The 27,384-nt window shown below is 35.0% G+C and overlaps 4 protein-coding genes across 5 annotated transcripts; 2 read left to right on the top strand and 2 right to left on the bottom strand.

The window, feature by feature from the left end:
• Positions 1-6,156: 6,156 nt before the first annotated feature.
• Positions 6,157-14,511, bottom strand: LOC145725725 (uncharacterized protein F54F2.9). 2 transcript variants are annotated; one of them, XM_081974587.1, is made up of 7 exons: positions 14,204-14,511; positions 13,803-14,123; positions 13,546-13,699; positions 6,929-7,078; positions 6,744-6,867; positions 6,405-6,687; positions 6,157-6,349 (listed from the first exon to the last, which is right to left on the bottom strand). In XM_081974587.1, the coding sequence occupies exons 1-7, from the start codon at positions 14,360-14,362 to the stop codon at positions 6,251-6,253; spliced, it is 1,290 nt and encodes a 429-aa protein (XP_081830713.1). In that variant the 5' UTR covers positions 14,363-14,511; the 3' UTR covers positions 6,157-6,250. The 2 variants fall into 2 exon arrangements, with proteins under 2 accessions (XP_081830713.1, XP_081830712.1); XM_081974586.1 differs by having other exon boundaries at positions 6,744-6,882.
• Positions 7,398-8,553, top strand: LOC145725571 (uncharacterized). The gene is made up of 4 exons (XM_081974366.1): positions 7,398-7,445; positions 7,630-7,806; positions 7,850-8,010; positions 8,071-8,553. The coding sequence occupies exons 1-4, from the start codon at positions 7,398-7,400 to the stop codon at positions 8,261-8,263; spliced, it is 579 nt and encodes a 192-aa protein (XP_081830492.1). The 3' UTR covers positions 8,264-8,553.
• A 51-nt stretch (positions 14,512-14,562) lies between the features above and the next one.
• Positions 14,563-16,874, top strand: Rpp21 (ribonuclease P protein subunit Rpp21). Its single transcript, XM_081974588.1, has 3 exons — positions 14,563-14,773; positions 16,401-16,501; positions 16,557-16,874. Exons 1-3 carry the CDS (start codon positions 14,711-14,713, stop codon positions 16,798-16,800), a joined length of 408 nt encoding a protein of 135 aa, XP_081830714.1. The 5' UTR covers positions 14,563-14,710; the 3' UTR covers positions 16,801-16,874.
• Psn (presenilin) lies at positions 16,798-27,176 on the bottom strand. The gene is made up of 8 exons (XM_081974585.1): positions 26,905-27,176; positions 22,937-23,094; positions 22,668-22,877; positions 22,392-22,612; positions 22,236-22,334; positions 17,398-17,616; positions 17,214-17,326; positions 16,798-17,045 (listed from the first exon to the last, which is right to left on the bottom strand). The coding sequence occupies exons 1-8, from the start codon at positions 27,082-27,084 to the stop codon at positions 16,890-16,892; spliced, it is 1,356 nt and encodes a 451-aa protein (XP_081830711.1). The 5' UTR covers positions 27,085-27,176; the 3' UTR covers positions 16,798-16,889.
• Positions 27,177-27,384: the final 208 nt, after the last annotated feature.

Consider the following 27,384-nt stretch of genomic DNA (forward strand, 5'->3'; position numbering starts at 1 on the left):
TTTTTCGTTACACGACCTAATGAGCGATTTCCTACTTTTGCTTTATTACTATAGTGGCAAACTATTGATACAATATTGTATATCGTAATTGATACGACAGCTAAATGTGCAGAGACTGAGATGCGCAGGTCTAAATTGATACCCAATAATCAAGACCACCTAAAATAACAAATACCCATTATTATAGCAGGGTGAAAAAATACGTTAGATATTGTCATAAACAGGTACATACAGGTGTCATACAGAAAACTAGCAATGCTTTCTTTCGTCAGGACATTTGACTTCTTAGGCTGATGATTTTTGGAGTGGCGCTTTAAAAATGCAAGTAAACCAGTAAATTTCTTGATGTCCACATTCCTTTTTAGAGATAGTTCCGTTCTTAACATAGAATAGAGGCTCCATAAGGTGGAATTCTTCTTTCTTTCGAAATAGGCCAACAAGGCCTTCTCGTTTATATGATTTACATTTTTATCTTTGAACCAAGCATTAAATTTGGCATATGCTAAATCATCTATTAATAACATATCTTTGTTAATATCACTTTCTTCGCTTGACATGGTTTTGGTACTTATTTTTTAATTACCAATGAAAGTAACACCAAAAATCTGTGATCAAAAGTAATGTGTCAAGCTTGACATTAAATTATTTTGGGTATCGAGGTTTTCGGAATCGGCATTCTCGACTGTCTCTTAGAACGCCGGAAGGATGTAGTCTTTCTCGTTGCACATCTTTTAACCGACATAATGTTGGAATCTTTTTTTAAAATTTGCAAAGTATTTACTCAAGAAGCCCTCACTGTGCTGATGGACGAAGAATTTTCAATTTAGACGTGACCGCTACAGTAACTGGGGAGAGGGGCACGCTTGTTACCACTTATTGTATTATTAACGCGTCAGGCCAGTTTTTACCTCCAGCTTTAGTGTTTCCGAGAACCCATTTCAAAGAACATATGATTCGAGGAGCCCCTCCTGGTACATTGGGACTTGCTACTCCCAGTGGATGGATGAATCAAGATCTGTTTCTAAAAGTCATGGAGCATTTTATAAAATATTGTCACGTTTTGGGGGTAGCGCAGGAAGAGAAACAACAAACGTAGCTCAAGTATGTCTCCTTTATTTGTATACTGACGATGATGCCTAACTAAATCTTACTCCCAGATTAAGAGGGCCGCTAGTACCGCTACAGGCGGGACGCCCATGGGACTCTCTCTACGAGGGGGTGCGTGGGGGTGTGTGTGTGTGTGAGTGTGCGTAAGGCCTCCTGATGTGCCGCCAAGCGGAAACCGCTCGATACGAGCAGGGAACCCCTATGTCCGACAAGCCCGAAGGATTTACTTTATGCACAGCAAGCCCCCCTTGGAGTGTCGCCAAGCGAAACCCGCTCGATACGAGCAGGGAACCCCTATGACCGACACGCCCTAAAGGACTTACTTTAGGTACTGAAAGGGTCAAGAGTCCCGACGGTCACCACTGGGTTGCGTAAGGACTCTAGTCTGTTCAGCCTGGATTTCCAAGAAGGTATCGAGCCGTCCGGGCACTAGGAAGTTCGGACTGATGCTCGATAGACCGACCCAGAGACCAGTCATCTTCGATGGCTTGAGACGCTGGTTAAATACTCGTCTCATGACCCCAATTTGCCGGTCTCGCTGATTCGGCAGTGCACTGGGGGAGACCGGGGCCAGACTAGGTAACGGAACATGGTGCAACTTATGTTATTCGTGACAATATTCTTCCAGCTCTAAGGAAAATCCAGCACTTTTGATTTATGACAAGTCACCTCAGCTTTGGAGTTCAGGGCGAGTGGTGTCACAATATTGACTGTTCCACCCCACTCTACAAATAAAATGCAACCTTTAGATGTGGGAGTTTATAAAGCATCCTCAGTGGCATATAATGCTTCTATCGACAGTTGGATGATGATGACCGTTTTCAATCTACGAGGTAGCGGAATGTGTCAGAATTGCTCATGAAAAGCTCTTACTCCAAGCAATATTATTAATGCATTTAAGAAATGTGGAGTTTATCCTTTTGATGCAAAGGTATTTACCGACCGAGATTTTATTCCTTCAGAGGTAACTAATCGCAATGATTCAGAATGAACACAGAACCAGCAAGTCGAAGAGGCGATTCCCACTTGCTCAACCTCAGGAGCAGATCCGCCGCAAGTTGCTCGAAGAAAAGGAAAGAGTATTATCGCCACCGACTCACCTGAAAAACAGTTAATTGAGGAAAAGGCTTTGGCAAGAGAGAATAAAATTTTAAAAAACTCACAAAGTACAAAACGTCAAAACGAAAGTTTTTGAGGATTCCAAAAGCTCGGATGAAGAACCCGTTTTAGACTCATCATCAGAAGACGAATCTTTTATTCAAATAAGTGCGGATGTTTTTCAAGATCTAGACGAGAAAAAAGGCAGCAACAAATTCGAAAGTGAAAAATTTGAAAGTGCTTTTTTTGTGCTTATTTCACCTAATTTAAGGTTCTTTTGAATAAATATGCCCTTTGCTGTGGATTGGAACCCTTATAGAGTAAAATAAAAATTTGCCAAAATTGCACTTTTGACAAAAATAGAATATTTTTTACTTTTTGAAAAATCGTAGCTCTTTTATTTAAATTCGCAGGAAATTCGTTCCTACGCCATTCGAAAAAGCATAAAAAATACTACAAAATAGGTTAAAAATGGCCTCTCTAGCTCTTCATGTTACCAAGATATTGAATTTCAAAAAGTGGAAGACTTTCTCCCTAAACACGGCGACGCCAGCCGTGTTACGAATAGCGGGCGGCAGCATTTTGTACGCTTTTATAGCCCTTTATGAAACTTCTCTCAAAAAAGGTTGACCTGTGTTGAGGGATTCGGGGTTCACTTGCACCTCTAGTCTCAAGTGACATTCTTAGGGCGGAATGATCCCGGTTCTTAGGAAACAAATGAGGGTTCTTTCTCATAAACATTACCAGGGAGAAAAAGTATAAAGATGGGGCGGTAAGCCTAACAAAATAAGGCCTGCAGCTTGTCCTGGGTTTAAGGTTAAAAATCACACGAATAATGCGTTTTTGTGCAACAAACACTGATGCGCTGCTACTAGAAGCACCCCAGAACAAGACAGTGTAGGTGATCAATGACTGGATACAAGAAAGTTAGTATGTCCGGATTGATTGGATAGTGAGAACATCTCGAAGTCTGCGTAAAAGAGCACAACCGCTGCACAATCTAGATACAAGTATCTGACAGTTGATCTCCCAACCAAACTGTGAGTCCATCGTGGCTCCCAGAAACTTTATGCTCTCATTTACTGGTTGCCTTGCCATGAGAGGGGACATAAACTGAATAATTTGGTTTATTTTTACTAAAGTTAATCAAACCAGTTTTTTGTAGGTTTAGTTTTAAGCAATTGTCTGAGCACCAGTTTTCTGCCAAAACAACGGACGTATCGTCGGCATATTGGCAGACCATTTTCGGGGGCAATACCATAAGAGCTCAGATTTAGTCGGATAATTTTTGTGCTTGTCTTACTTAGAACACTTTTTGGTGTAACTGCACGAGACCTGTTGTAACTAAATCACGAGAGCGCAGCTCAAGTGATTTTGCCAAACAGGTCGAGTTTTGTATCATAAAGAAAGTATGAGAAGACAAGCGGAAAAATTATCCTGTTCAAAATCTGAGCTCGAATGGTATTTGATAAGACAATTCCATGAATACAATCAATAATATAATAAGAGTGCGACTTCCTTGTACTGGCAGAAATACATTTTTCTGGTTCTTTTGATTTTCTGCAGTAGAACTCTAGCCGAAGCGAGCCATAACCAAAACGATAAGAACAAACATCAAAATTGACAGTGCCAGCAAAAATCTCAAGGTGAGACATTGCAACAATAGAAGTGTAGTGAAAATCCGTGGAAACGATGAAATCAACAGCAAAATTTATCCGATTTTTTTATCCGCTAGCAAACTCTCTTCCTTCCTTATTAGCCGATAGCAAACCGTGTTTTGATGACGTATATATGGCATTTTTTGTACATGAATGGAATTGTCGGGGGCAATACCATAAGAGCTCAGATTTAGCCGGATAATTTTTGTGCTTGTCTTAGAACACTTTCTTTTTGGTGTAACTGCACGAGACCTGTTGTAACTAAATCACGAGAGCGTAGCTCGAGTGATTTTGCCAAAAAGGTCGAGTTTTGTACCATAAAGAAAGTATGAGAAGACAAGCGGAAAAATTATCCTGTTCAAAATCTGAGCTCGAATGGTATTTGATAAGACAATTCCATGAATATAATTAATAATATAATAAGACTGCGACTGCCTTGTGCAGAAATACATTTTTCTGGTTCTTTTGATTTTATGCAGTAGAATTCTATCCGAAGCGAGCCATAACCAAAACAAAACGAACAAACATCAAAATTGACAGTGCCAGCAAAAATCTCAAGGTGAGACATTGCAACAATAGAAGTGTAGTGAAAATCCGTGGAAACAATGAAATCAACAGCAAAATTTATCCGATTTTTTTATCCGCTAGCAAACTCTCTTCCTTCCTTATTAGCCGCTAGCAAACCGTGTTTTGATGACGTATATATGGCATTTTTTGTACATGAGTGGAATTGTCGTTGTCATTCTGGTGAAAATGCACTGCTTCTATGGGACATTTAACACATGAGGGAAATATTCCCATTCAACCGCTCCGCAAGCTCGTTGACATAAACTAAAAACAGTAGCGGGCCCAAAATGGCTCCCTGCGGTATTCCTTGAGAAATATCTCTCGGCCGTGAGTTACTGCTGTCTCAATCTTGGGCACTGGAGTCCAGCACTAAGACAAATTCCATATTGAATACTTTTGATGACATAAAACACATTATACCTATATTTAATGTTGCAAAATGTATCTTGGACCTTGTAAGATGACCTGAATCAAATAAAAAGTTCATTAAGGGCATCGGTAAAGCAAAACGTCTTATGGGAGATTCAATGCATTTTATGACTTTTCACCCAAATTAAAAAAAAAACTAGGCTAGATATTGCTGTTTTTTAAACGTCATATGAAAGAAGACACTTGCTAGAATGTGCGAAAGTCAATATAATTTTAATATTACGTCAATTAAAATATTTAGAAGCATTTTAACAAAATGCTAAAATTACCATAATTTTCAAGTCACTATTTTTCCTACCTGCAAAACTTTTTTGGTGACAAAAATAACTTTCGCACATTCCCCAAACCTTTAGCTATTTAATAAAAAAAAAATCACGCAAATAAGTTAAAAATTAAAGTCGTGATTTGGGTTAAAAGATAGGACTAAAAAGTTGCTCGAATTTCGGAGCGGAAATCTTGCATCTTTGTTCCATATTACTCTAGGAGCATCGCCGCTTAAACAGTAATGTCTGCGTTAACACTGTCGTAGTTTTATCGACAGAAACAAAGAACGAACAGTGTTTTTTATACCAGGTGTCCAAGAGCACCCTGGACATAGGAGATTAACATGGGAAAACTGTTTTGATTTTTTTACGCCTGTACGGTTGATTTGATTGAAAAATCGTATTAATGAAAGTTGTAGTACCTATCACGGACTAGTTTTCTGTATTTTTTTCAGATCTCTAACTTGAGCCCTTTCGTCGTAAAACACGAACAAAAATGCGAAAATTTAAACTTTTGGCCTGCACTGTATAGGCGGTTGTCGAGCAACGGGTAAACAGGTCATTGTTGCTGGTACGGTTGCTCGACAACCGCTTATACAGTGCAGGTAAAAAGTAAAATTTTTCGCATTTTTGTTCGTGTTTTACGACGAAAAGGCTCAAGTTACAGATCTGAAAAAAATACAGAAAACTAGTCCGTGATAGGTATTACAACTTTCATTAATACGATTTTTCAATCAAATCAACCGTACAGGCGTAAAAAAATCAAAACAGTTTTCCCATGTTAATCTCCTATGTCCAGGGTGCTCTTGGACACCTGGTATATTTTTCTACACGTAGGCCAAGCATCGCGATCGAAAAACGTAAAGTCGTTACCGATCCCCTTAATCCCCTTAAGCGCCAAAATTAGTAAATAATGCCACTCAAAATAAAAATGTCTCACTGTTGGTCGGTCTCCCCTAGTGTACTGAAGATTATTAGTAGTATTTTTAAAGAAAAAAACGTTTTCAAGTTCCCTATTAAAAAAAAAAACAGTATTTAAAATTCATCTCATCCTTTATTTTGCACATATAAACAATTACTAGGAAACACTGTGTTTTCAACTTTAGAATACAAAAATATTTCTACAAATCAGCTCAATTGGACGTCCGTACTGTTATTATCACTTGCAGATTCCTTCTGTTTTTTAACCATCTCCGATAAATATTTAAATCGTAGAACACACTCATCCTGTAATTTAAAAAAATTATAATAATTTTACTTCCTCACCGTTAACAGAAATAACCTTTGTTTTTCCAGGGACGCAGCTGGCGATTTTGTCCCATCGATCTAGAACACCTTTGGCATATTTGCCTAAGGCTTCCTCAAAAGATTTTTGTTGGACTTGCGTCCATTTTGTGATGTTATCGCCGGTTGCGTCGGCGGTTTTTTTCGTTTTTTGCTTCACCTTAACTTGACACGTTTCTTCTTCTCTTTCAGTTGGCGGTTTGTAAATGGTTTTCATTTTGTTGGCCATATGCGTCACTTCGGGAACTGACCGACCCAAAGCTTCTGCAATGTTTTCCCATCTAGTAAAATCAATTGTCACTTTTCAGTTCCAAATTCGATTATCAGGTTATCTTACCGACCAGTGCAACCTTGAGGATATTTTTTTACTAATCGGATTAGTTCATCTAAATCATCATCAGTCCAGAGACCTCCTGACACTGGAGGGAGTGACGTTTGATCTGTAGAAGAACTGGTTTTCCCTTTTAACCAAAATACTATATAAATAGAATCGAGAAAACTACAAAAATTAGTCCAACTGACCAGTGGTGTCCGTTTCGAAATTGGGGCCTTCGGGAACAATAAACTTGTTCCGTTTTCGAATCGTTTTGATTTTAACCGGCTCAGGTTCTGGTTCAGGTGGTACCTTTGTGGCTTCTACAATTTGATGCGCCACTGCACTTTTTAAACTATCTGTCAAAAAATAGTTATTTGTTTTACAAGGCGAAAAAGTAGCACATTCGTCTTCGACTCGGCAATGAATAGCGCTGCGGCAGTAAATGTGCATTTTTGCCGAGTCAAACACATAATTTTTTCGCCGATAATTGTCAATCAGAATAACTTTTTATATTTAAGTAGTAATACACCTCTCCTATTTCTAATAATGAAAACTGTCCACCTATGATGTACCTACAACAATAATTATACCTGTTTACTTGCTATGATTACGATCTTAAATAAGCCAAAATTGACATCTAAAAGTTTCGTCAAATTTATAAGTTGTTTCTTCATGATGGAGACTATGGAGAGTGATGATGATGTACCACTAACGCCTCCGGAGGTGCGAGAAGCAGCCAGGAATGTAGAAATTAATCTCCTACCGGAAAAATCGAAAAAAATATATGAAGACACTGCCGATTTATGAATTACCGGAAGAACAAGAACATCGGTTCGTTTTCAGAAAACGTGTTAATCGCATATTTTGCTGAGCTGTCTCAAAAACTAAAGTCTTCTACATTGTGGAGTGTATATTCTATGCTCAAATCCACCTTAATGTAGATTTGGCAAAGTATTTGAAACTAAGGGTTTTTTTAAAAAGGCAGAAAGATGGATACCAACCCAAAAAATCTAAGGTGTTTGAGAAGGAAGAAGTTATTAAATTTTTATCGGAAGCTCCAGATGCCACCTATTTATCAACCAAAGTAAGTTTCAGAACTTTGTCTAGGTTTGTCTATTTTTGTCTAGGTTGCGGCGGTTCTTGCGATTGCCGGAGCATGTAGAAGTGACGAACTTGTGCGAATGCAATTAGATGTTATTGAAGATATGGGCAATAAGCTATTAGTTTCCCTTCCTGATACCAAAACGAAGAGACCGAGATCTTTTGTGGTATCAGAACACCTGGACATGTATAGAAAATATGCTTCTTATCATCCTTCTGGATTTGAAAGCCGAAGATTTTTCTTCAGATATTGGAGGGGTAAAGCATTAAAACAAGTTATTGGAATTCATAAATTTGGTGCTATGCCACAAGAGATAGCAACTTATTTAAAACTACCAAATGCTCAGAAGTACACTGGACATTGCTTTAGAAGGACGTCTGCTACTTGGCTTGTTAATTCTGGAGCTGACATCACAATGCTAAAAAGACATGCAGGATGAAAGTCCACAAGTGTTGCTGAAGGCTACATGGAGAATTCAGTCGAAAACAAAAGTGTGATTAGTGAAAAAATTCTAGCGAATATTCCCACCTGCAGTGACAGTGGGAAGAGAAAAGATGAAACTTCTAGTTTATCGGTGTATTTGAAAAATAGTTCTAACGAAGTGAACGACAAATCAATAATAATAGAAGGATGTTCTCATTTTACTATTAATGTTTATAAATAATTATATATACTTTTGAATGTTTGACTCCAAAAATGTTATAGTGTTTTTTCTTAATAAATGTTAAATTTTATGTTGTGTAAACGATGTCATATTTATATTGTCCCTGCGCCAGGTAAGCGGCAGTAAAAGTGGTTGTTTACAGCCTGTCGTTAGGCACTAAAACGACAGGTTTACTGACAATCGGCGAAAAAACTTATTATACAGAGGGTAATTAGTAAAACATAGAAAATTTGGAAATTAAAATAGTGGGCATTGATGTAAACATGCCTTCTCCGATTATTGATAGTTTATTGGGCGCATTGATAAGAACACATCGATTAGCAATCGCTAGACAATTTTCTTATGAATACATTGAAATAAATCGCTTGCTGATCAAAAAAGCATTACTTAAACGTCATTTTGCCCATAGAATTCAAAATTTTTTGATTGCTAATCGATTTGTTCTTATGAATGCGGCCATTGATCAAGAAGTAGGTTTACTCATCGTTCATTCACACTCAAAGGGGAAATCTTTCTGTATCTAGTGTTGAGGCTAAAAAAACTACATATTAACATAAATCACAGATTGGTAGTTAACAATATGAGATGAGAACATTTAAAAACTTGTAGGGCCATTTCTGCCTTGCAAATTGTTAGTTTTAAATGGAAATAGACTATTTATAGTTACTGGTTTAAAACTCACAATTTGCAAGGCAGAAATGGCCCTACAAGTTTTTAAATGTTCTCCAACTTAGTCAGACAGTCTAGTCTAATTTCTTTATTGTCGATTCAGCTTAATTTACTTTTTTTACTCTTGACTTTCATAATTTATATTATTTACTTTTACATTTTATTTATTTTACGTAACAGCGTTTAGCAGGTTTAGCTCTTGCGTTAACTCACTTAACTAACACACTTGTTACTTCAAATGTCGTTTTACAATTTACGCGAACGTGTAATACTTAACGTTAACGTAAAACTGCCACGTTTACGTTCTTACTCACTTCATCTCTCTATTAATTATGGTCCCGTATACGCTATACGCATAGTGTAAACTATGCAAACGTGTTCAAAACAAAATTGTCCTATACCTAAGCCTCAATTTATCAAGTATTAATTTAGAAAAAAGATAAGGAAACAAGCTGACAGTAAATAAATAAAAAAATACTGTAAATAATGTACATCTTTCTACTGTATAGGGAGATCAAGAAAATTAAATACTAGTTAGTTTAGGTCCTCTTTAGAAGGTCCTAAGATATACAGGGTTATTCACGTTATTCGACACGGAAGATTGTGACTAAACTATTCACTTTCAAGAAAGATTGGATTCTGGGATGGGTGATACCTATTGAAGGTATCTTTTAAAAATATTTTCAAGATGTACCGGTTGTCCCAAAGGTAGAAAAAGTATTAAAGTTGTATTTTTCCAAATGGAATATACATACGTTGAAAATAAATAGGTAATTACATTGAGATTTGATACGTCTAAACTTAACAGTTTCTCAGATATTCCTTAATTTGTAAAACTGTAGTACAAATATTAACATTTAATTCAACCTTCCTTTGAGATTTATTGACAAAAATTGGTTTGGGCGCTGATAAAAGATTAAGTTTCATGATCCAAAAGTGATAAATTGTCTAGCTCATATAAGATAGTAGGAAGTAACATTTTTAAGTAGTATAAACTTGTCAAAATCAAATGGAACCCCACCTATTTTATGGTTACAGTATATGCAAAATTTAATTATCTTTCGAAAATTATTAAGGTTGCATACCGCTAACTGTTAACGTTTTCTTGGAAAATCGACATTTCTTAAACTAGAGCTGACTTTGACTGATTTTTGATATCGTTCATAGATCACTTGGTATATTTTCCAATTACATATCTATAGTTCTAATCTAAGTAAAGCTTAGAATAAAATAGTGGCTTTATACTTTGTAAATTTGCTATACAAGTTACAAATATAATTCATAAACTTGGACAGACAAACACAAACATACCAACTCCGTTTTTGAATCCTTCAGCAACATTATTAAGTATCTTAATCGATATACTCCTAAAAATTTCGCTAGTTCGCTATTTAAGCTGTCATTTAAAACAGTTTGAATCTGTGGTCATTTCTCAAGGGTAAGGGTTGACTTTCCGAGAAAATGCGAACAGTTAACCATAGACAATTAAATTTTGCATTTACTTCAATCATAAAATAGAGGATGTTTCATCTGATTTTGATAAGTTATTCTGGTAAAGGTTGCAATTATTGGGTCAAAATTTTGAGACATCCTGTATGAGCTAGATAATTCCTCATCTATACTGATCCTAAAACTTGATCATTTGGCAGTTCCCAAGCAAATTTTGATTAATAAAAATCAAACAGAGATTGAGTGATTAAACCTTAAAATTTGTTCTAAATTTTTACAAAATAGCGAATATCTGAGAAACTGTAAACTTTAGACGTACCAAACCTCAATGTAATTTTCAACGTAGATTCTGAAAATCAAATAAAATACTAGGTATTCCATTTGAAAAAATATAACTTTGATACTTGTTCTGCATTTGGAACAACCGGTACATCTTGAAAACATGTTTTAAAGATACCTCCAATAGGTCTATATCCATCCCAGAATCAAAACTTATTGAAACTTGTTGAAAGTAAATACTTTAGTGACAATTTTCCGTGTCGGATTAATCTCATTTTTGAATTCCTCGCAAGAAAGCTAGTAATTAAAGCTTCCCTATACCTATCTTGCACCTTGGATATTTTATAAAAATGGTGAATTTTTCAGCAAAATGGTGGTCTAAAATTTAATTTTTATTTCATGTCCTGAAAGGTTTGCTGATGTGACCTTTTGTTCTCAGTTAGACAATACCACATGGTTGAAGAATTCAAAGACTGAAAATGAAAAAAGTACAGGGTAGTCCTTATTTACCTTTAAGTGGGATAGATAGAAAAACTGCCAGAAGTTTGTTTTTTTAAATGCAACCACCAATGTATTATGCTTTGTAATAAAAGAACACTGTGTTCAGATTAGTATGGATTACGATTGAATGCGCCCTTTAAGGAAAAATTGTTAATGTCAGAAACGATTGAAGTTAGGTATAGGAAATGTATACATGGATTTGTTCTAAATTTAATGTTCTTTTATTACAAACCATAAAACACCCATGGATCCATTTAAAAAAACGGACTTTTTGCAATTTTTTTATCTGTCCGACTAAAAGGCCTAAAATTGACCACTCTGTAGGTTTTTTTTATTTTCTGTCTCTGGGCTTTTCAACCATGTAGTATTGTCTAACTGAGGACAAAAGGCCACATCAGCAAACCTTTCAAGACTTGAGAATTTAATTAAAGTTTAGACCACCGTTTTGCTGACAAATTCACTATTTTTATAAAATATCTAAGATTGGGTATAAGGAAGTATTAATATTAATTACTAGCCTTCTTGCCAGGAATTCAAAAATGAGATTAAAAACAGGGTGTTCCAATTAAAAATCAAAAGTTGGTATTCTTTCTGACTGATCTAGCAACACCATTAAGTCCAAAGGACCCAATCTAGGCTACACTCCAAATTTCAGTGAAAAATATTGAGTTGTTCTCTAGATACTTCTAATATACCATCACCGTGAATCACCCTGTATACACAACAACGACTACACTTTAAAATGTAAACCAAACTCTCATAAAAACAAATTTACAGGGACTTGTCCAAGATGTCAAAATTTGACAATTACAAAAAAACAAAAGACGACAGCGAAATTCTGTTTGTCCCCATCAAACTCACCAAAATCCGAAAAAAAAATACGAAATTTAGAGAAATTATTTTTATTTAGGTTTGAGCTTATTTGAAGAGATATTCTTGCTCTATAAAGTTAAGTTTTTTCCTGTGACGTTTCGTTTTTTGGTCACCATCATCAACTTTACTTTTTTTTTAAATGCAAATCTGGATTTTTTATTTTGATCACTTTCTTTAATCCAAACAGTATGGTATGCAATATGACATATTTTGCAATTATATTGTCACGAATGGAAAATCCGTTAATTGAAAAGATGGACTGATTAACTTAAAAAACATCGAGGATTGCGAAATGTTAAGCGCACGAGGCAAGGTCGCATCACGATGCACCGAATGTGTCATGCACCGAGTGCACCGTATCGGTGATGAGTCACCACCACCTGCTTTGCAGAAATGTGAAAAACAAGCGACAATAACAAACTGCGTCAGCCGATCAATCGGGTATAAAATACGCCGATTTTAGCAGTATAAAGAGTGTGAACCAATCCACGGTGGTGCGACCAGCTGAACCAGGAAGTCGAGATGTCGACTCTCCTCGGTCAAGAAGATCAAGTTAAGTAGTCCATTCTCCAAAGTTGTTCTCATCGCAAGTGACCAAGCCAGCCGCCAGAAATGCTAAGCCCTTAGCGTATAAACATATGTAAGTACAACTGTTAAATTGTCAACTTTTAGTGTGTTTATGACTGTATTGTTTGGTTAATAGATTGAAGTGTTTAATAGAAAACTCAGTGTTTGATTCCATCCTTAAAACTAAGATCCCGGCACGACGTTTAACGTCGTGAGTCAGTTTAATTAATGAATCCGAAAGGGCTCATAAATTAAACGTGACATTATAGTCTAGCTAAAAATTGTTTTTCTATTAAATTTATCTATTAAAAGGATTTTTTAAAGTTTAGATGGCTTTAGTGATACTTCTCTGAGTTTCTAGGAAAATTGGCAGCATATGGCAACACTGAAATAAATAGTAAGGCTTTATTTTAACTCTCCCAAAGTGAAGCAAGCCAAATTTAACCTTTTCTTCATTAAGAATATTTTTTAAACAATTTTATGATACCCTTAATGTTGACCTTTAATAAGTTGGCTATTTCGACAGACATCCAAATTCAGTTGATTAACAAACAACTTTTTTCAGTAAATATTTTGTTCAATATTTCCCCAACTGAACAAAATTTGGCAACAATTAATGTCAAGATGTTAATTAAATTATCATAAAATGTAGATGCTAGCTATAGTGGCCCATAGGAATTATAGAGACAATTGGTATTATTCATATTGACATTACTTACCTACAGCACTTGGTATTGACATCACAGTCACCCATAACAACTTTGGTAATTGAAAAGGTAGAGTATCAATAAATGAAGGTTTTGGCAGGTCAATTACTGGCTCCTCATCTGCATTTTTGGGTTTTCGACCTCTCCGTTTTTTGGTGTTTTCTTGCTGTCAATCACAAATTTATTTTCAAGAAAAACTTAATTTTTAAAATACTTTACTAGTTTTTTTGATCCTTATGCTCTAGTTATATACAACTTTTATTACTTACTATAGTAAATTTTCTTTCAAAATATGCAGCCCAGTTAACAGCATATTGTCCTATAGTGACTAGGACAAATACAATTATACAGGCTTCGGCCATGCCCACTTTACGAACGTATCGATAATAATAAACGGCGGAGCGCCAATTTGGCAAACCATTGACCAGCACTTCATCATAATATTTCCTTTTAGAGGGACTTTTCAGGATGTCATACACTGACACTAAATTCCGAAAGTCTTCGGACGTATCCACGTCCAGATTTTTATCAGGGTGCAATTTCAGAGATAACACTCTGAATGCAGATCTGATTTCAGAACTAGAAGCATCCTGAAATATATGTTTTAATGATAATCACAACCTGTAATTATGAATAACCAAAACGTTAAGAATTAATAATGTTTTCCTACCTTTGATATGTTCAAAAGATCGTAAAAATTAACTTTTACCGCATCTACAACATCAAACACCTCCAACTGTTCAGAGTCCCATCCCAAAGTGTTTTCTATACACAAGGCACTGAATATAAGGATGAAACATATGTGGCTTTTGCAGTTCAATAAAAGCATTTCAAGGAAATGCTAGTAAAGGTATTATTTGATTTAGAAATGGTTTTTAAAGGTTTGATTCATTTTCCAGATTTCTTTAATAGAAAAATTTGCCAACTAAACTAGTTTGACACAGTGAACCAAAAAACAACAAAAACCAGATGATAGGAAAGTTAGGTTAGGTTGTACTGTTGTTGGTTCTTCTTTTTGATCAATAACTGCTATTTTATGTAAAAGAAGACCCAATTTTGTTAGGTTAGGAGTATTTGTTTTGATTGTTGGATTGTTTACTAACGTTTTACTAGTTTTTTTCAATTTATTGTTTTATTATGATTTAGAGGCATTTAAAGAAAATAAAGTAAAATAAAAATGAGTAATACCAAGAAATGCCCTGGTAAAGAAAGTCTTCAGAGAATAAACTACTTATTTCAGGTAGGTGTTATACAATTTGTACTCATTTTTATATTTACTATTTAGTATTGTGAATGTTCAATTATGGCCATATTCTCTGCTAATTTGCATAATCTTGTACAAAAATGACTTTTGTGTAAAGCCTGTCTATTTAAGTAAAACTGGCATTGTCAAAATGTCTAACCTAAAAATTGTTTAATTTTGACTTTGAGGGAAGCAAAAAATGTAAAAACTAGGAATTTTAAGTGACGGGTCCACACAGGAGGCCTCTATGCTCTGACACTTCAGGAAGACAATAATTTATCACATACAGAGTGATTCAGGTTTTAATACACAAATTTTAACCACCTATTCTATGTCCAAAAATAATCTCAGTTGATTGCGACAAATGCGCAACTTTGCCTCCATTTAACTGAAGCTCTATCAACTATAGTTTCTGAGGTAGAAATGCTCATGTATCGAATTTGTAACACCCTGTATATTGGCGTATATACCCAATTTTCGCCGAAGAGCAAGGGTATCTGGATCTGTAAACAAATAATTGTACATTTCATTCCGTGCGACGTTGCCTTTATAGGAGTCAATGCGACTTTTATGTCAAATAAACCGCAAAATTGCCGTTTTTGGTAGTAAAAAGCAGCAACCGGCAACGTGTAGGACACGATTAGACAAATAATAGCTTTTGTAATTAGTTAAGTAAAGAAAGGACATGTGCACACATTTGGAAAAAGCTGGACATCAGATTCCCACGTTTTTTCCTAGTATGTTTCAGCTATAATGGCAATAAAGCAGAAAAAAATTGAATTCCTTTTTTAGTATTCAATTTGTGACTTTTTTCCACATTTGTTTGTCCACTTCTTTGGTGAAAAAACACAGTGCAATAGCAATTTATAGTTACGTCATCACTTGTACTTTTTCCTGTTACATGTACAGGGTGTCCCATAATGTTTTGCGGTTTTTAGATAGCGTTAGTTTGACAACGCTGTTTAGTGGCGCCACGAGTCTGTATTTGCCAGGTCGAGGAACGTTGCAGGTGACAATGGCAACGATATGAGAGCACGAGACCTGGGGCCTAATTCTTGAAAGCAGGGAACGGAAATCTCAGCAGAAGTGTTGATTGAATGTGATAGAAGAAGCTGACAATAACGGGTTCCTGTCACATTCTACAGGTGTTTCTCTTGATAACCCCCTTCCCTCGTTTCAAGAATTCGCACCCTGTTTTCGGACAAAGTCATTTCAAAGGGGGGACCTACGTTGGCACCCAAGAAGTCCTGACCTGACTCCCCTGGACTTTTTTTTTGTGGGGCTATCTAAACGGCATTCCAGACGAAATAATACGGGCTGATTTTGGCAATTTAGGGTCCAGACTTAGACTTATCCAAGAATGCGTGGCACGAAAAGAAAGACATCTTGAGAACATTATTTTTAAGAAATAAAAATCCGCGTTCATTGTTTACATTTTCCCAATAAATTAACAATTTCTTAGACAAAAACATTCTGGGACACCCTGTATTTCTAATACACGAAAAAATGTGATTGACTTGAGTAAATTCAATATCAGGCGCACATAATGACGTAACCGCCAACTACAATGGCTTGTTCTATACCCATTAAAGTATGAACTCAAATTTGTTTGAACTACTTTCAGTTAGCTAGCGAATTAACAACCGAGACTCCGGCAACTCATTCAGCATCTTTGAACTACACTAATTTGGCCATAAACATTTCTAAGAAAGCGGTTCAAAGAATGTAAGGGTACATTTCAAGTTGGGGATTAACTGAATAATGTACCTTTGGCTTTTAGGGACACTGACATAAAACGAAAAGTGTGTAAAAGATGTCGCGCAATACTAATACCAGGAGTAACGTGTAAAGTGAGAATTAAGAAGAAACGACTAATCCAGCATTGTTTGAAATGCCAAGCTGTTCAAATATTTAATATCGCAGACAGGGACTATTTGCTGTGGTGTCAGAGACCTGAAAGTTCACTTGAAGTGTTAGATTATACCCCAAAGGAAGATGCAAATACTAAAAAAACAAAAAAATAAATTGTCAGTCATTATTATAGTTAAATTATTAATTTGTTTGTATATTAATTACAATAAAAGTTATAACTAGTAAATTAATCAGTTTTTTCCTAAATAAATACTTGTTCGCTTGATAAACTGTCAGCGAATGGACTAACAATTTCTTTGGTAGCAAAGTAGAAGATTAGCCCGAAAGTAATGGAAATAGGCAACGCCGGAAGCGCTTTCTTGAATATTGCTAACAGGAGCAAAGTCAAGCATAAACCCTGAAAAACAGTTAAAATTCAAAAAATCAAAGTAAAATAAAATGACGTAACAATGTAATAGAAAGAAACATTCTGAATCTCACGATCACTTTCAATAGAAAATGTAATAATATTAAGTAAAGTAATTTTTTTTATTCCTGCTCCCAATCCAATTAGTAAAAAACTTACAATCAATATAGCCACAAAGCAGGCTAAAGTAGTGTTCCAATCACCGTAAGAGGAGGCTTTGCCCACCAAAACACTGTAAAAAATGAAATCTCCGAGTCCGAGTTTGACTCCGCCTGTAAAACCCAGTTTTTTGATATTAAGTAAATGATGACGTAACGCTGAAAAGGGCAGTTAAGTCACTCACGTTCCTCATCTTCGTGCTGTTGAGGTTGCTCGTGAATTTGGGTGCGCACTTGACCGCTCGGAGCCTCGTGCACTTCAAGTTGCCTCTGCGCAGCTCGATTCGCATGCGTGTTTACCCATTCCTGGGTGAACCCGTGAGAATCGTCGGTACTGTTTGATCTTGTAGGGCGCTCGTTTTCGCCATTGGTCGCCATTGCCATATACGGATACATGTAGGTAGCTGCAGTAAAAAATGATTTGCCAACATTGCCTTTTTTATATTTTATTAATGAATTGACTGTTGCATACTTTGTTTTTAATTAATTAAATATGAAAAACGGTTCTATTTCTGACAAGGCATAACGAATTTATCAGCAATTGAGTTTAAACGCAAATTAAATCGTGTGTCGTCACGAGGCACGTTTCAGTTTGGACGCGTTTAGCGCTTGTGATGTCTGTTTTAGTCAGATTATTAATTCTCCCTTTGATTGTTTCTCAATTGTTATTGAAGAAAAAATTGATTTGTCAATACTAAATGGTGTCCACACCAGAAAGCATGAATTAAAGTGCCATTAAACAAAGGAGGATCCACCTTTTTTGGCTCCTCATAGGTGTAAAGAGGTTTTCGATAATATTTAGAAGCTTTCTGGAAATTATAAAAGGTTTTTCTAAGATTAACACTTGTAGAGTCCTCTGACAATTGACAATTTTTAGAGGTTTATAGCAATTAATGTAACGGGATTATTATGCGATTCGGTGTTAAATCGCTAATAATCGTATTATTGGCAACGGCGATGCGAAAACAAAATCAACAAATTGTATGTCATTTAATTTTTGTTGTCCGCATTAAAATCATACGAAGTTTAGATATTCCTGATAATATATTGGCTGCAGCCAACATTATAAGGTTGAACTTGCTTCCGGAAAAATCGAAAGTCCAGTATGAGAAGAATATGAACCGTTTTGTGTGTGGCCAAACCAAGTACAAGTTTGAGGTGCAGAAGAAATGGTGTTGCTAGCATATTTTGCAAAACTCCCTGCAGAATATTCTACTTTGTCCTTATGAGGAAAGAGTGGAAATCGACAAATACGGCGCTTTAATACGTTTTATCAAGAAGAAAAACGTCGGATATAGAGCAAAAAAATCAAAGGTATTTACAAGAGAACATTAACGAATTTGTACGTTCTGCTCTAGACAAGTTTTTGATGTGAAAAGTGGCCTTTCTAATTGGAATTGGAGAAGCCTGCCGAACCAATGAACTAACCAAGATCACCACGGAAGATGTTGACGTTTTAGAGGACAAGCTGATTGTTACTATTCCCGACTCCAAAACCCACAAGAAACGGACATTCGCGATAGTATCTGAGGGCAAAGTCAATCCTGTGCTTTTATTTAAAAAGTATGCAAGGCCAGCCCATGTTACTCACCGAAGATTGTTTCTATCATATAGAAAAGGAAAATGTACAGTACAGCCCTGCGGCTTTCATTTCTTCGCTAAACTACTTCTTTCACTTGAAAATTCTAATATGCACTGCGTTAGAAGATCTTCGGCAAATTTTCTTGTTAATGCTGGAGGGGATATATTGGATTTACAAGAACTTGGTGGATGGGAATCAACGAATAAGGTTGCTAGAGGCTATCTAGAAGAAAATGTGTCCAAGAAAGTTTCCATTGCTCGGAAAATTCAAATCGGCGATGTCTCCGGCAGTGGATGAAATGAGAGGAATGCATACTCGGCCATTAATCAGCTTTCAGAAGACAAATATGATCGTGGACTCCAAAGGCAGTGGAGTATCCGTCAAAACATTGTTTTGAATATTCATTAAAAGTCGTTGTAATATTATTCTGTTATCGAACCTGGGGTGGGACTCTTCAAATTTCGATACAAATATTACGAAATCGACTTAATATAGCTGTTTGTCTCTTTTTTCCTCATGAAATATTTTTCTGTCTCATTTTATTAAGAAGTCATTGAAGTTTAGGTCCTACGAAATCATTTCGAACACCAATTTTATGTCTAAATAATTTTATCCAAACTTCAAATAACTGTCATAATATTGATGTTTTGTTCATAATCATTTCGATGGCGAATTGTCTGAAGTACTGTAAAATATACCTAATTTCGATATCAATCATTCGAGATTTCGGGAGTCCCACTACTGTTATTAGTAACTAAGGTTTTATGAAGGATTTAGTACATTTATGATGTTGATAATTATTAATAGAGATTTCATATAAAATCGTTTTAATCTTCAATGATACAATAAAGATACTATTTAGAGGCTTTCATTTTAAACGATTTTTCTAAGGTTTAACACATTTGTAAAGGTCTCCGATAGTTTTAAACAATTTAGAAAGTCTTAAAAAGTATTTAAAGACCTCTCTGGCCACTATAAAGATTTTTTGAAAGGTTTACAACACTTGTAAAGTCTCCTGACAATTTTTAGGAGGTTTTCCTTAGTATTTAGAGACCTTTGGCCATTATAAACGGTTGTTTTAAGGTTTACAACACTCATAGAGTCCTCAGGCAATTTTTAGAGGTTTAAGATAGTATTTAGAAGCTTTATGGTCATTTTGAAGGATTTTTCTAAGGTTTAGCATATTTGTAAAGGTCTCCGATCATTTTAAACAATTTTTAGAGGTTACGATAGTATTTAGAGGCTTTCTGGCCATTGTAAAATGATTTTTTTTTAAGGGTTAAGACATTTGTAGAGCCCTCTGACAATTTTTAGAGGTTAAAGATAGCATTTAGAAGCTTTCTGGTCATTTTGAAAGGTCTACAACAGTTGTAAAGTCCCTTGACAACTTTTAGGAGGGTTTCGCTAGTATTTAGAGGCCTCTGTCCATTATAAACGGTTGTTCTAAGGTTCAGGACATTTGTAAAGGCTTTTGACCATTTTAAACAATTTTTAGGAGATTGACGACAATATTTAGAAGCTTTCTGCTCATTTTAAACGGTTTTTCTAAGGTTTACAACACTCACAGAGCCCTCTGACAATTTTTAGAGATTTAAGATAGTATTCAGAGGCTTTCCGGACATTTTAAAATGATTTTTTTACGGGTTAAGACATTTGTAGAGCCCTCTGACAATTTTTAGAGGTTAAAGATAGCATTTAGAAGCTTTCTGGTCATTTTGAACGATTTTTCGAAAGGTCTACAACAGTTGTAAAGTCCCTTGACAACTTTTAGGAGGGTTTCGCTAGTACTTAGAGGCCTCTGTCCATTATAAACGGTTGTTCTAAGGTTCAGGACATTTGTAAAGGCTTTTGACCATTTTAAACAATTTTTAGGAGATTGACGACAATATTTAGAAGCTTTCTGCTCATTTTAAACGGTTTTTCTAAGGTTTACAACACTCATAGAGCCCTCTGACAATTTTTAGAGGTTTAAGATAGTATTTAGAAGCTTTCTGGTCATTTTTAAGGATTTTTCTAAGGTTTAATATATTTGTAAAGGTCTCCGACCATTTTAAACAATTTTTAGAGGTTGCGATAGTATTCAGAGGCTTTCTGGCCATTTTAAAATGATTTTTTTAATGGTTAAGACATTTGTAGAGCCCTCTGACAATTTTTAGAGGTTAAAGATAGCATTTAGAAGCTTTCTGGTCATTTTGAAAGGTCTACAACAGTTGTAAAGTCCCTTGACAACTTTTAGGAGGGTTTCGCTAGTATTTAGAGGCCTCTGTCCATTATAAACGGTTGTTCTAAGGTTTAGGACATTTGTAAAGGCTTCTGACCATTTTAAACAATTTTTAGGAGATTGACGACAATATTTAGAAGCTTTCTGCTCCTTTTAAACGGTTTTCCTAAGGTTTACAACACTCATAGAGCCCTCTGACAATTTTTAGAGGTTTACGATAATATTCAAAGGCTTTCTGGCCATTTTAAAATGATTTTTTTACGAGTTAAGACATTTGTAGAGCCCTCTGACAATTTTTAGAGGTTAAAGATAGCATTTAGAAGCTTTCTGGTCATTTTGAACGATTTTTTGAAAGGTCTACAACAGTTGTAAAGTCCCTTGACAACTTTTAGGAGGGTTTCGCTAGTATTTAGAGGCCTCTGGCCATTATAAACGGTTGTTTTAAGGTTTAGGACATTTGTAAAGGCTTCTGACCATTTTAAACAATTTTTAGGAGGTTGACGACAATATTAAATGGTTTTTCTAAGGTTTACAACACTCATAGAGCCCTCTGACAATTTTTAGAGATTTAAGATAGCATTTAGAAGCTTTCTGGTCATTTTGAACAATTTTTCCAAGGTTTAGGTCCTTTGTAAATGTCTCCGACCATTTTAAACAATTTTTAGAGGTTTAAGAAAGTATTCAGAGGCTTTCTGGCCATTATAAACGATTTTTCTAAGATTTATGACGATTGTAAAGGCCTCCGCCCATTTTAAACAATTTTTAGAGGTTGAGGATAGTAGTTAGAGATTTTCTGGCCAATTTAAACGGTTTTTCTAAGTTCTACAACACTAATTATAAAGTGGAGAAGAACACAATTGATAGGGAATTAATAGAATCAAAATGTGGTCGTAAGACGTGCCTCGTGACGTTTTTACGTAGAAGACGATGACTTTAAGTTGTTTTTTTTAATACTAAATAATTATTTTTTTGTGAATTTGCTATCGGCACGTTTCTCAACGATCTTTACGATAATGTTCAGAAAAGTTTCAACTAAAAATAAATTTGGTCAAAACCTCTATTGCTGAAATGTATTACTGTCGCTTGTTAAAATATTCAAAATAATAATTTTTAATTGTGCAATTGTTGTATATAAAGTGTGCGTAATATCTCTTTAAACAATTATCATACAAAGCTTGTTTCTCTCAATCTTATTATATGTATGAATAAAAAAAACTTACAAGAATAGATCAGAGCTGGAAATATTTGTTCGTTCCTTTCCTGGGCAGTTTCCACTAAAATTCTAAGAGGACCTTTTGGAGTCAAAACAGCAATTAAATCTGTAACAAATCCCTAAACTTAATGATTCACCACAACCGGTCATTTAATCAGTTTACCCCAAACTGAAATGACAGCAAGCACAGCCCACGTGGTCCATTCGGGTAAATACTTAATAAAAACTAGCGCAATCAACGCCGCTACGAATATCAAGTAAGCCTGCTGTAAAAGCAAAGGTCCTTGCCAATGTATACAAATCATGCCCATAACACCAAAGTTCCACATAATCAGCAACGCAGTGGGATAGTCCATTGGAATGTTGTAAGCTCTTAAAATTTCCCTTCAAAAAAAAACATCAGTGACACCACCTGATGTTTTTGGAGAAATTAACTTACTCCAAGTATAAATAGCTGAATATTGACAGTAACATTAAAGAAGAGAGAATAAGCCATCCGTGGATTATTCGATAGCAGCGTTGCTTGTACAATACTATAAGCAAAATGGTCATAACTACAATCACTCCCATTAAGATAAGAGAATTGGCAAGGGCGTTCCATACTTTAGTACTTGTGTCAGGGCTTTCTTCATGGAATGGAGTATAAATACTAAAAATCGCAAGTATAGAGGGTTTCTTCCTATACAATCTTATATCGCTACTACTTACAAGTACATATCCTTAACAGAGTAGAAGTTTACTGAACTAATAGTGGCAACCACAACAACCATACAGAGAGAAACAGGAGCAAATAGTTTTATGACATGTTTAGCCCCATATTTCAACTCTTCCTCTTCTTCAATTTGCTGTTCAGTTTCAGCAGCATTCTGAAATGTATCTGTAGTTTATTGGGGGATTTAGCAAATTGTCAGCATCAGCTGTTTTATAGAGGGGACGTAGAACAAAATTAGATTAAAATCGCCGTTTGTTTGCTGATTTTCACAGCTTTTTGATTTAAAAAACAAATAGTTATTACCGTAATTTAAGTGAGATCTTCGTTGACAAAGCCCTGTGTTGTAGATGGTTTCTTTTATTCGCAAAATGCAGTATAGAAATGGGTAAACTACAAGTTATGGATTTTCTTGAAGTGGCTAATTTCGACTTTTAAACGGATGATGTCTTAAACGAAAATACCTTTATTATGACCTTTATTTCATGACTTGATTGTCCATTTACTAGTTTCTGAGTCAATTTTTGACGTTTAAAAGTCAAAATGACAGCTTTCAAGTCAATTTTTAAGTTGGAAAGTTGAAACCAATGTCTGAAACATGAAAATTGACTTAAAACCCTAATTTCTTGCATCTAACTCAGATTTTTGAGGCTAGAAGCGTGAAATGACAGTCAGAGACCTGAAAATTGACTTGATTGTCCATTTATAAGTTTCTGAGTCAATTTTCAACGTTTCAAAGTCAAAATGACAGCTTTCAAGTCAATTTTTAAGTTGGAGAGTTGAAAACAATGTCTGAAACATGAAAATTGACTTGAAACCCTAATTTCTTGCATCTAACTCAGATTTTTGAGGCTAGAAGCGTGAAATGACAGTCAGAGACCTGAAAATTGACTTGATTGTCTATTTACAAGATTCTGAGTCAATTTTTGACGTTTAAAAGTCAAAATGACAGCTTTCAAGTCAATTTTTAAGTTGGAAAAGTTGAAAACAATGTCTGGAACATGAAAACTGACTTAAAACCCAATTTTTTTGCATTTAACTCTGATTTTTAAGGCTAAAAGCATAAAAATTTACTTGATAGGCCAATCACAAGTTTCTGGGTCCATTTTCAACGTTTCAAAGTCAAAATGACAGCTTTCAAGTCAATTTTTAAGTTGGAAAGTTGAAAACAATGTCTGAAACATGAAAATTGACTTAAAACCCCATTTTTTTGCTTTTAACTTTGATTTTTAAGGCTAGAAGCATATAAATTGACTTGATAGGCCAATCACAAGTTTCTGAGTCAATTTCAACGTTTAAAAGTCAAAATGACAGCTTTCAAGTCAATTTTTAAGTTGGAAAAGTTGAAAACAATGTCTGGAACATGAAAATTGACTTAAAACCCCATTTTTTTGCTTTTAACTTTGATTTTTAAGGCTAGAAGCATATAAATTTACTTGATAGGCCAATCACAAGTTTCTGGGTCCATTTTCAACGTTTCAAAGTCAAAATGACAGCTTTCAAGTCAATTTTTAAGTTGGAAAGTTGAAAACAATGTCTGAAACATGAAAATTGACTTAAAACCCCATTTTTTTGCTTTTAACTTTGATTTTTAAGGCTAGAAGCATATAAATTGACTTGATAGGCCAATCACAAGTTTCTGAGTCAATTTCAACGTTTAAAAGTCAAAATGACAGCTTTCAAGTCAATTTTTAAGTTGGAAAAGTTGAAAACAATGTCTGGAACATGAAAATTGACTTAAAACCCCATTTTTTTGCTTTTAACTTTGATTTTTAAGGCTAGAAGCATATAAATTGACTTGATAGGCCAATCACAAGTTTCTGAGTCAATTTCAACGTTTAAAAGTCAAAATGACAGCTTTCAAGTCAATTTTTAAGTTGGAAAAGTTGAAAACAATGTCTGGAACATGAAAATTGACTTAAAACCCTAATTTCTTGCATCTAACACTTTAAAGGACAATGAAAGTGTGTCCAGAAACTGTCCGCATATCACTGAAAAGACAAGGTTACACATCAAGAAGGCCGAAAAGAATTCCTGCAATGACACCTCTACAAAAGCAAAGAAGAATGGATTTTTGTCAACATTTTCGAGAAGATAACTTTAGTAACGTCTTTAATCTGACGAAAGTTGTTTCCAGCTTGGTGCAAATCATCTAAGAATCCTCTCAAGAAAAAAAGTTACCCTTCAATGTTCTAAGTTTTCCATTAAAATAATGGTTTAGGGTGCCATTATCTCAGCGTGGTGCTACTCCTCTTTGTATAGTTGATGGCACCGTTAATAGTCCAAAATATTGTAAAATTGTTTTATACCCAGAAGGGTGGCGTTTTCAGCAAGATAATGAAGATGCCATACTTATATGCCATACAAATGATAATAATTACATGTGCCTATGCTGTTCTGTTCAATTTTCATTCAATTTTATTATATTAATACACTACATTTTGAAAAATACAGACAATGCCTCAAAATACCCTCTAAGGCCTTATAAATATCTCAAAATGCCTCCTAATGCCTTGTAATACCTCACAATGCTTTGTAATAATGGGAAAGTGTCTCATGATACCTCCAGTGTGTACAAAAAATTACCTCGGCAATCTACCCCTTGCCAGTAGGTGTATGAATACTAAAAGGGAAAATAACAAACATTCTTCTCCACTATAACTTTACTACTACTTATATCAGAGTCATACTTGACAAGTTTAATAAAAAATCAACAAAGAAATGAAAGGGAATTTTCTGAATTACCACAACTGGAGTCTAAAAACGCCTTTTTTAATTAAAAAAAGTAAAAATATGGAAATATGTGCCCAACAATGTAACTAGAAGCAGATATCAACTGCCACTTATTTTAATTTACCATTTTATGTGTAATTTGATATTTTCAGTCTCCAATACAATTTTATTTTACCTACCCATATCAGGAAATGTTTTTTCTTGGTTTTTGTGTATTGTGCTGTTAAATAAGGTTTGTTCTAAGAGTGAGTGAGGAAAAACATCAAAATATATAATACAGGTTAGTCAAAACCTGACTCAAAAGTTCTAAAACAGGACAGAAAGTCTAGTTTTGCAAAGGGAACAGTCAAGGAAAATATTTAGTTCGGTTTATTTTCTTTTCATTGAGATAAAGGTCTATACAAAGTGTTGCAAATAAACAAGTTATTTGAGAATAAAGACAGTTTTGACTCAATTTAACCTTCAATAACTCAGTTATTTTGCAAGTTACAGGGTGATTAAATGTATCAATTTAAACAATGATTGTGGCCTGCATACAATGCAAGTGGCCTAATACAAACTTTCCTTAATTTTGAACAGAGTCTCTGACAAAGTTATAAGAATAAGGACTGTTCCATTTGCAAAACTAGACTTTCTGTCCTGTTTTAGAACTTTTCAGTCAGGTTTTGACTAACCTGTATTATATATTTTGATGTTTTTCCTCACTCACTCTTAGAACAAACCTTATTTAACAGCACAAAACACAAAAACCAAGAAAAAACATTTCCTGATATGGGTAGGTAAAATAAAATTGTATTGGAGACTGAAAATATCAAATTACACATAAATTGGTAAATTAAAATAAGTGGCAGTTGATATCTGCTTCTGGTTACATTGTTGGGCACATATTTCCATATTTTTACTTTTTTTAATTAAAAAAGGCTTTTTTAGACTCCAGTTGTGGTAATTTACAAAATGAATGGGTATTGTTAGATGTTATTGGAAATTATTAGGCATTACTGGGTATTACAAGGAATTAGTAGTCATTATTGGCATATTAGAAATTAGTGTACACAATTTTACTCAGTGGTTTACTTATTGATTTAGGTTGGTCACCAAGGGCAGGTGACCAAATGTGCATACATTTTGTCCCTACCCTTTAGAGGACTACAATAAAGTTGTAGAAGAGAAGACTCCGGTTTTACCCTTTTGGGTTGTCAGTTATAGTTATTAACAGTTTGTAGCCTTAGCTCACCTGCCGATTGCTAGAACCAGACTCTTCCTGATGCCTCTCAGCTTCTACTTTGGGTAGTTTCCTCTTGGGCGCCTCACGCCTTGTCTCAAGGGGCGTACTGCTGTTTGTAGCAACATGACCGTCCATTAGTCTGGTGGTTTCTGAAACTGAGTCAGAATCTTCACTTTGGCTTCTTGACATAAATTATGACCCAAATCTGTTAAATTACACTTCGAAATCAAGTTTAGAAAACATTTATCCTCTAAGTTTGCAACAATCAACAAAATTGACATGACAAATACACATTACATTCCACGAAAAGAAGAAGTGATCACTGTGACATAAGTAGTACTCCTCACAGTCACGTGACATTACCTTTAAGAATGAAAAGAGGGTCATGTGATATCTATTATAAAAGCAAACAAATAATTTATACTAGTGAACTGTGGACCTAACCTAACTTAAAACTATTTAACAGGGTTGCCACGTTCACGTTGCTGA

This window comes from Ips typographus, linkage group LG2, assembly GCF_016097725.1.
Source record: "Ips typographus isolate SLU linkage group LG2, UJ_Ityp_2.0, whole genome shotgun sequence".
Lineage (NCBI taxonomy): Eukaryota > Metazoa > Arthropoda > Insecta > Coleoptera > Curculionidae > Ips > Ips typographus.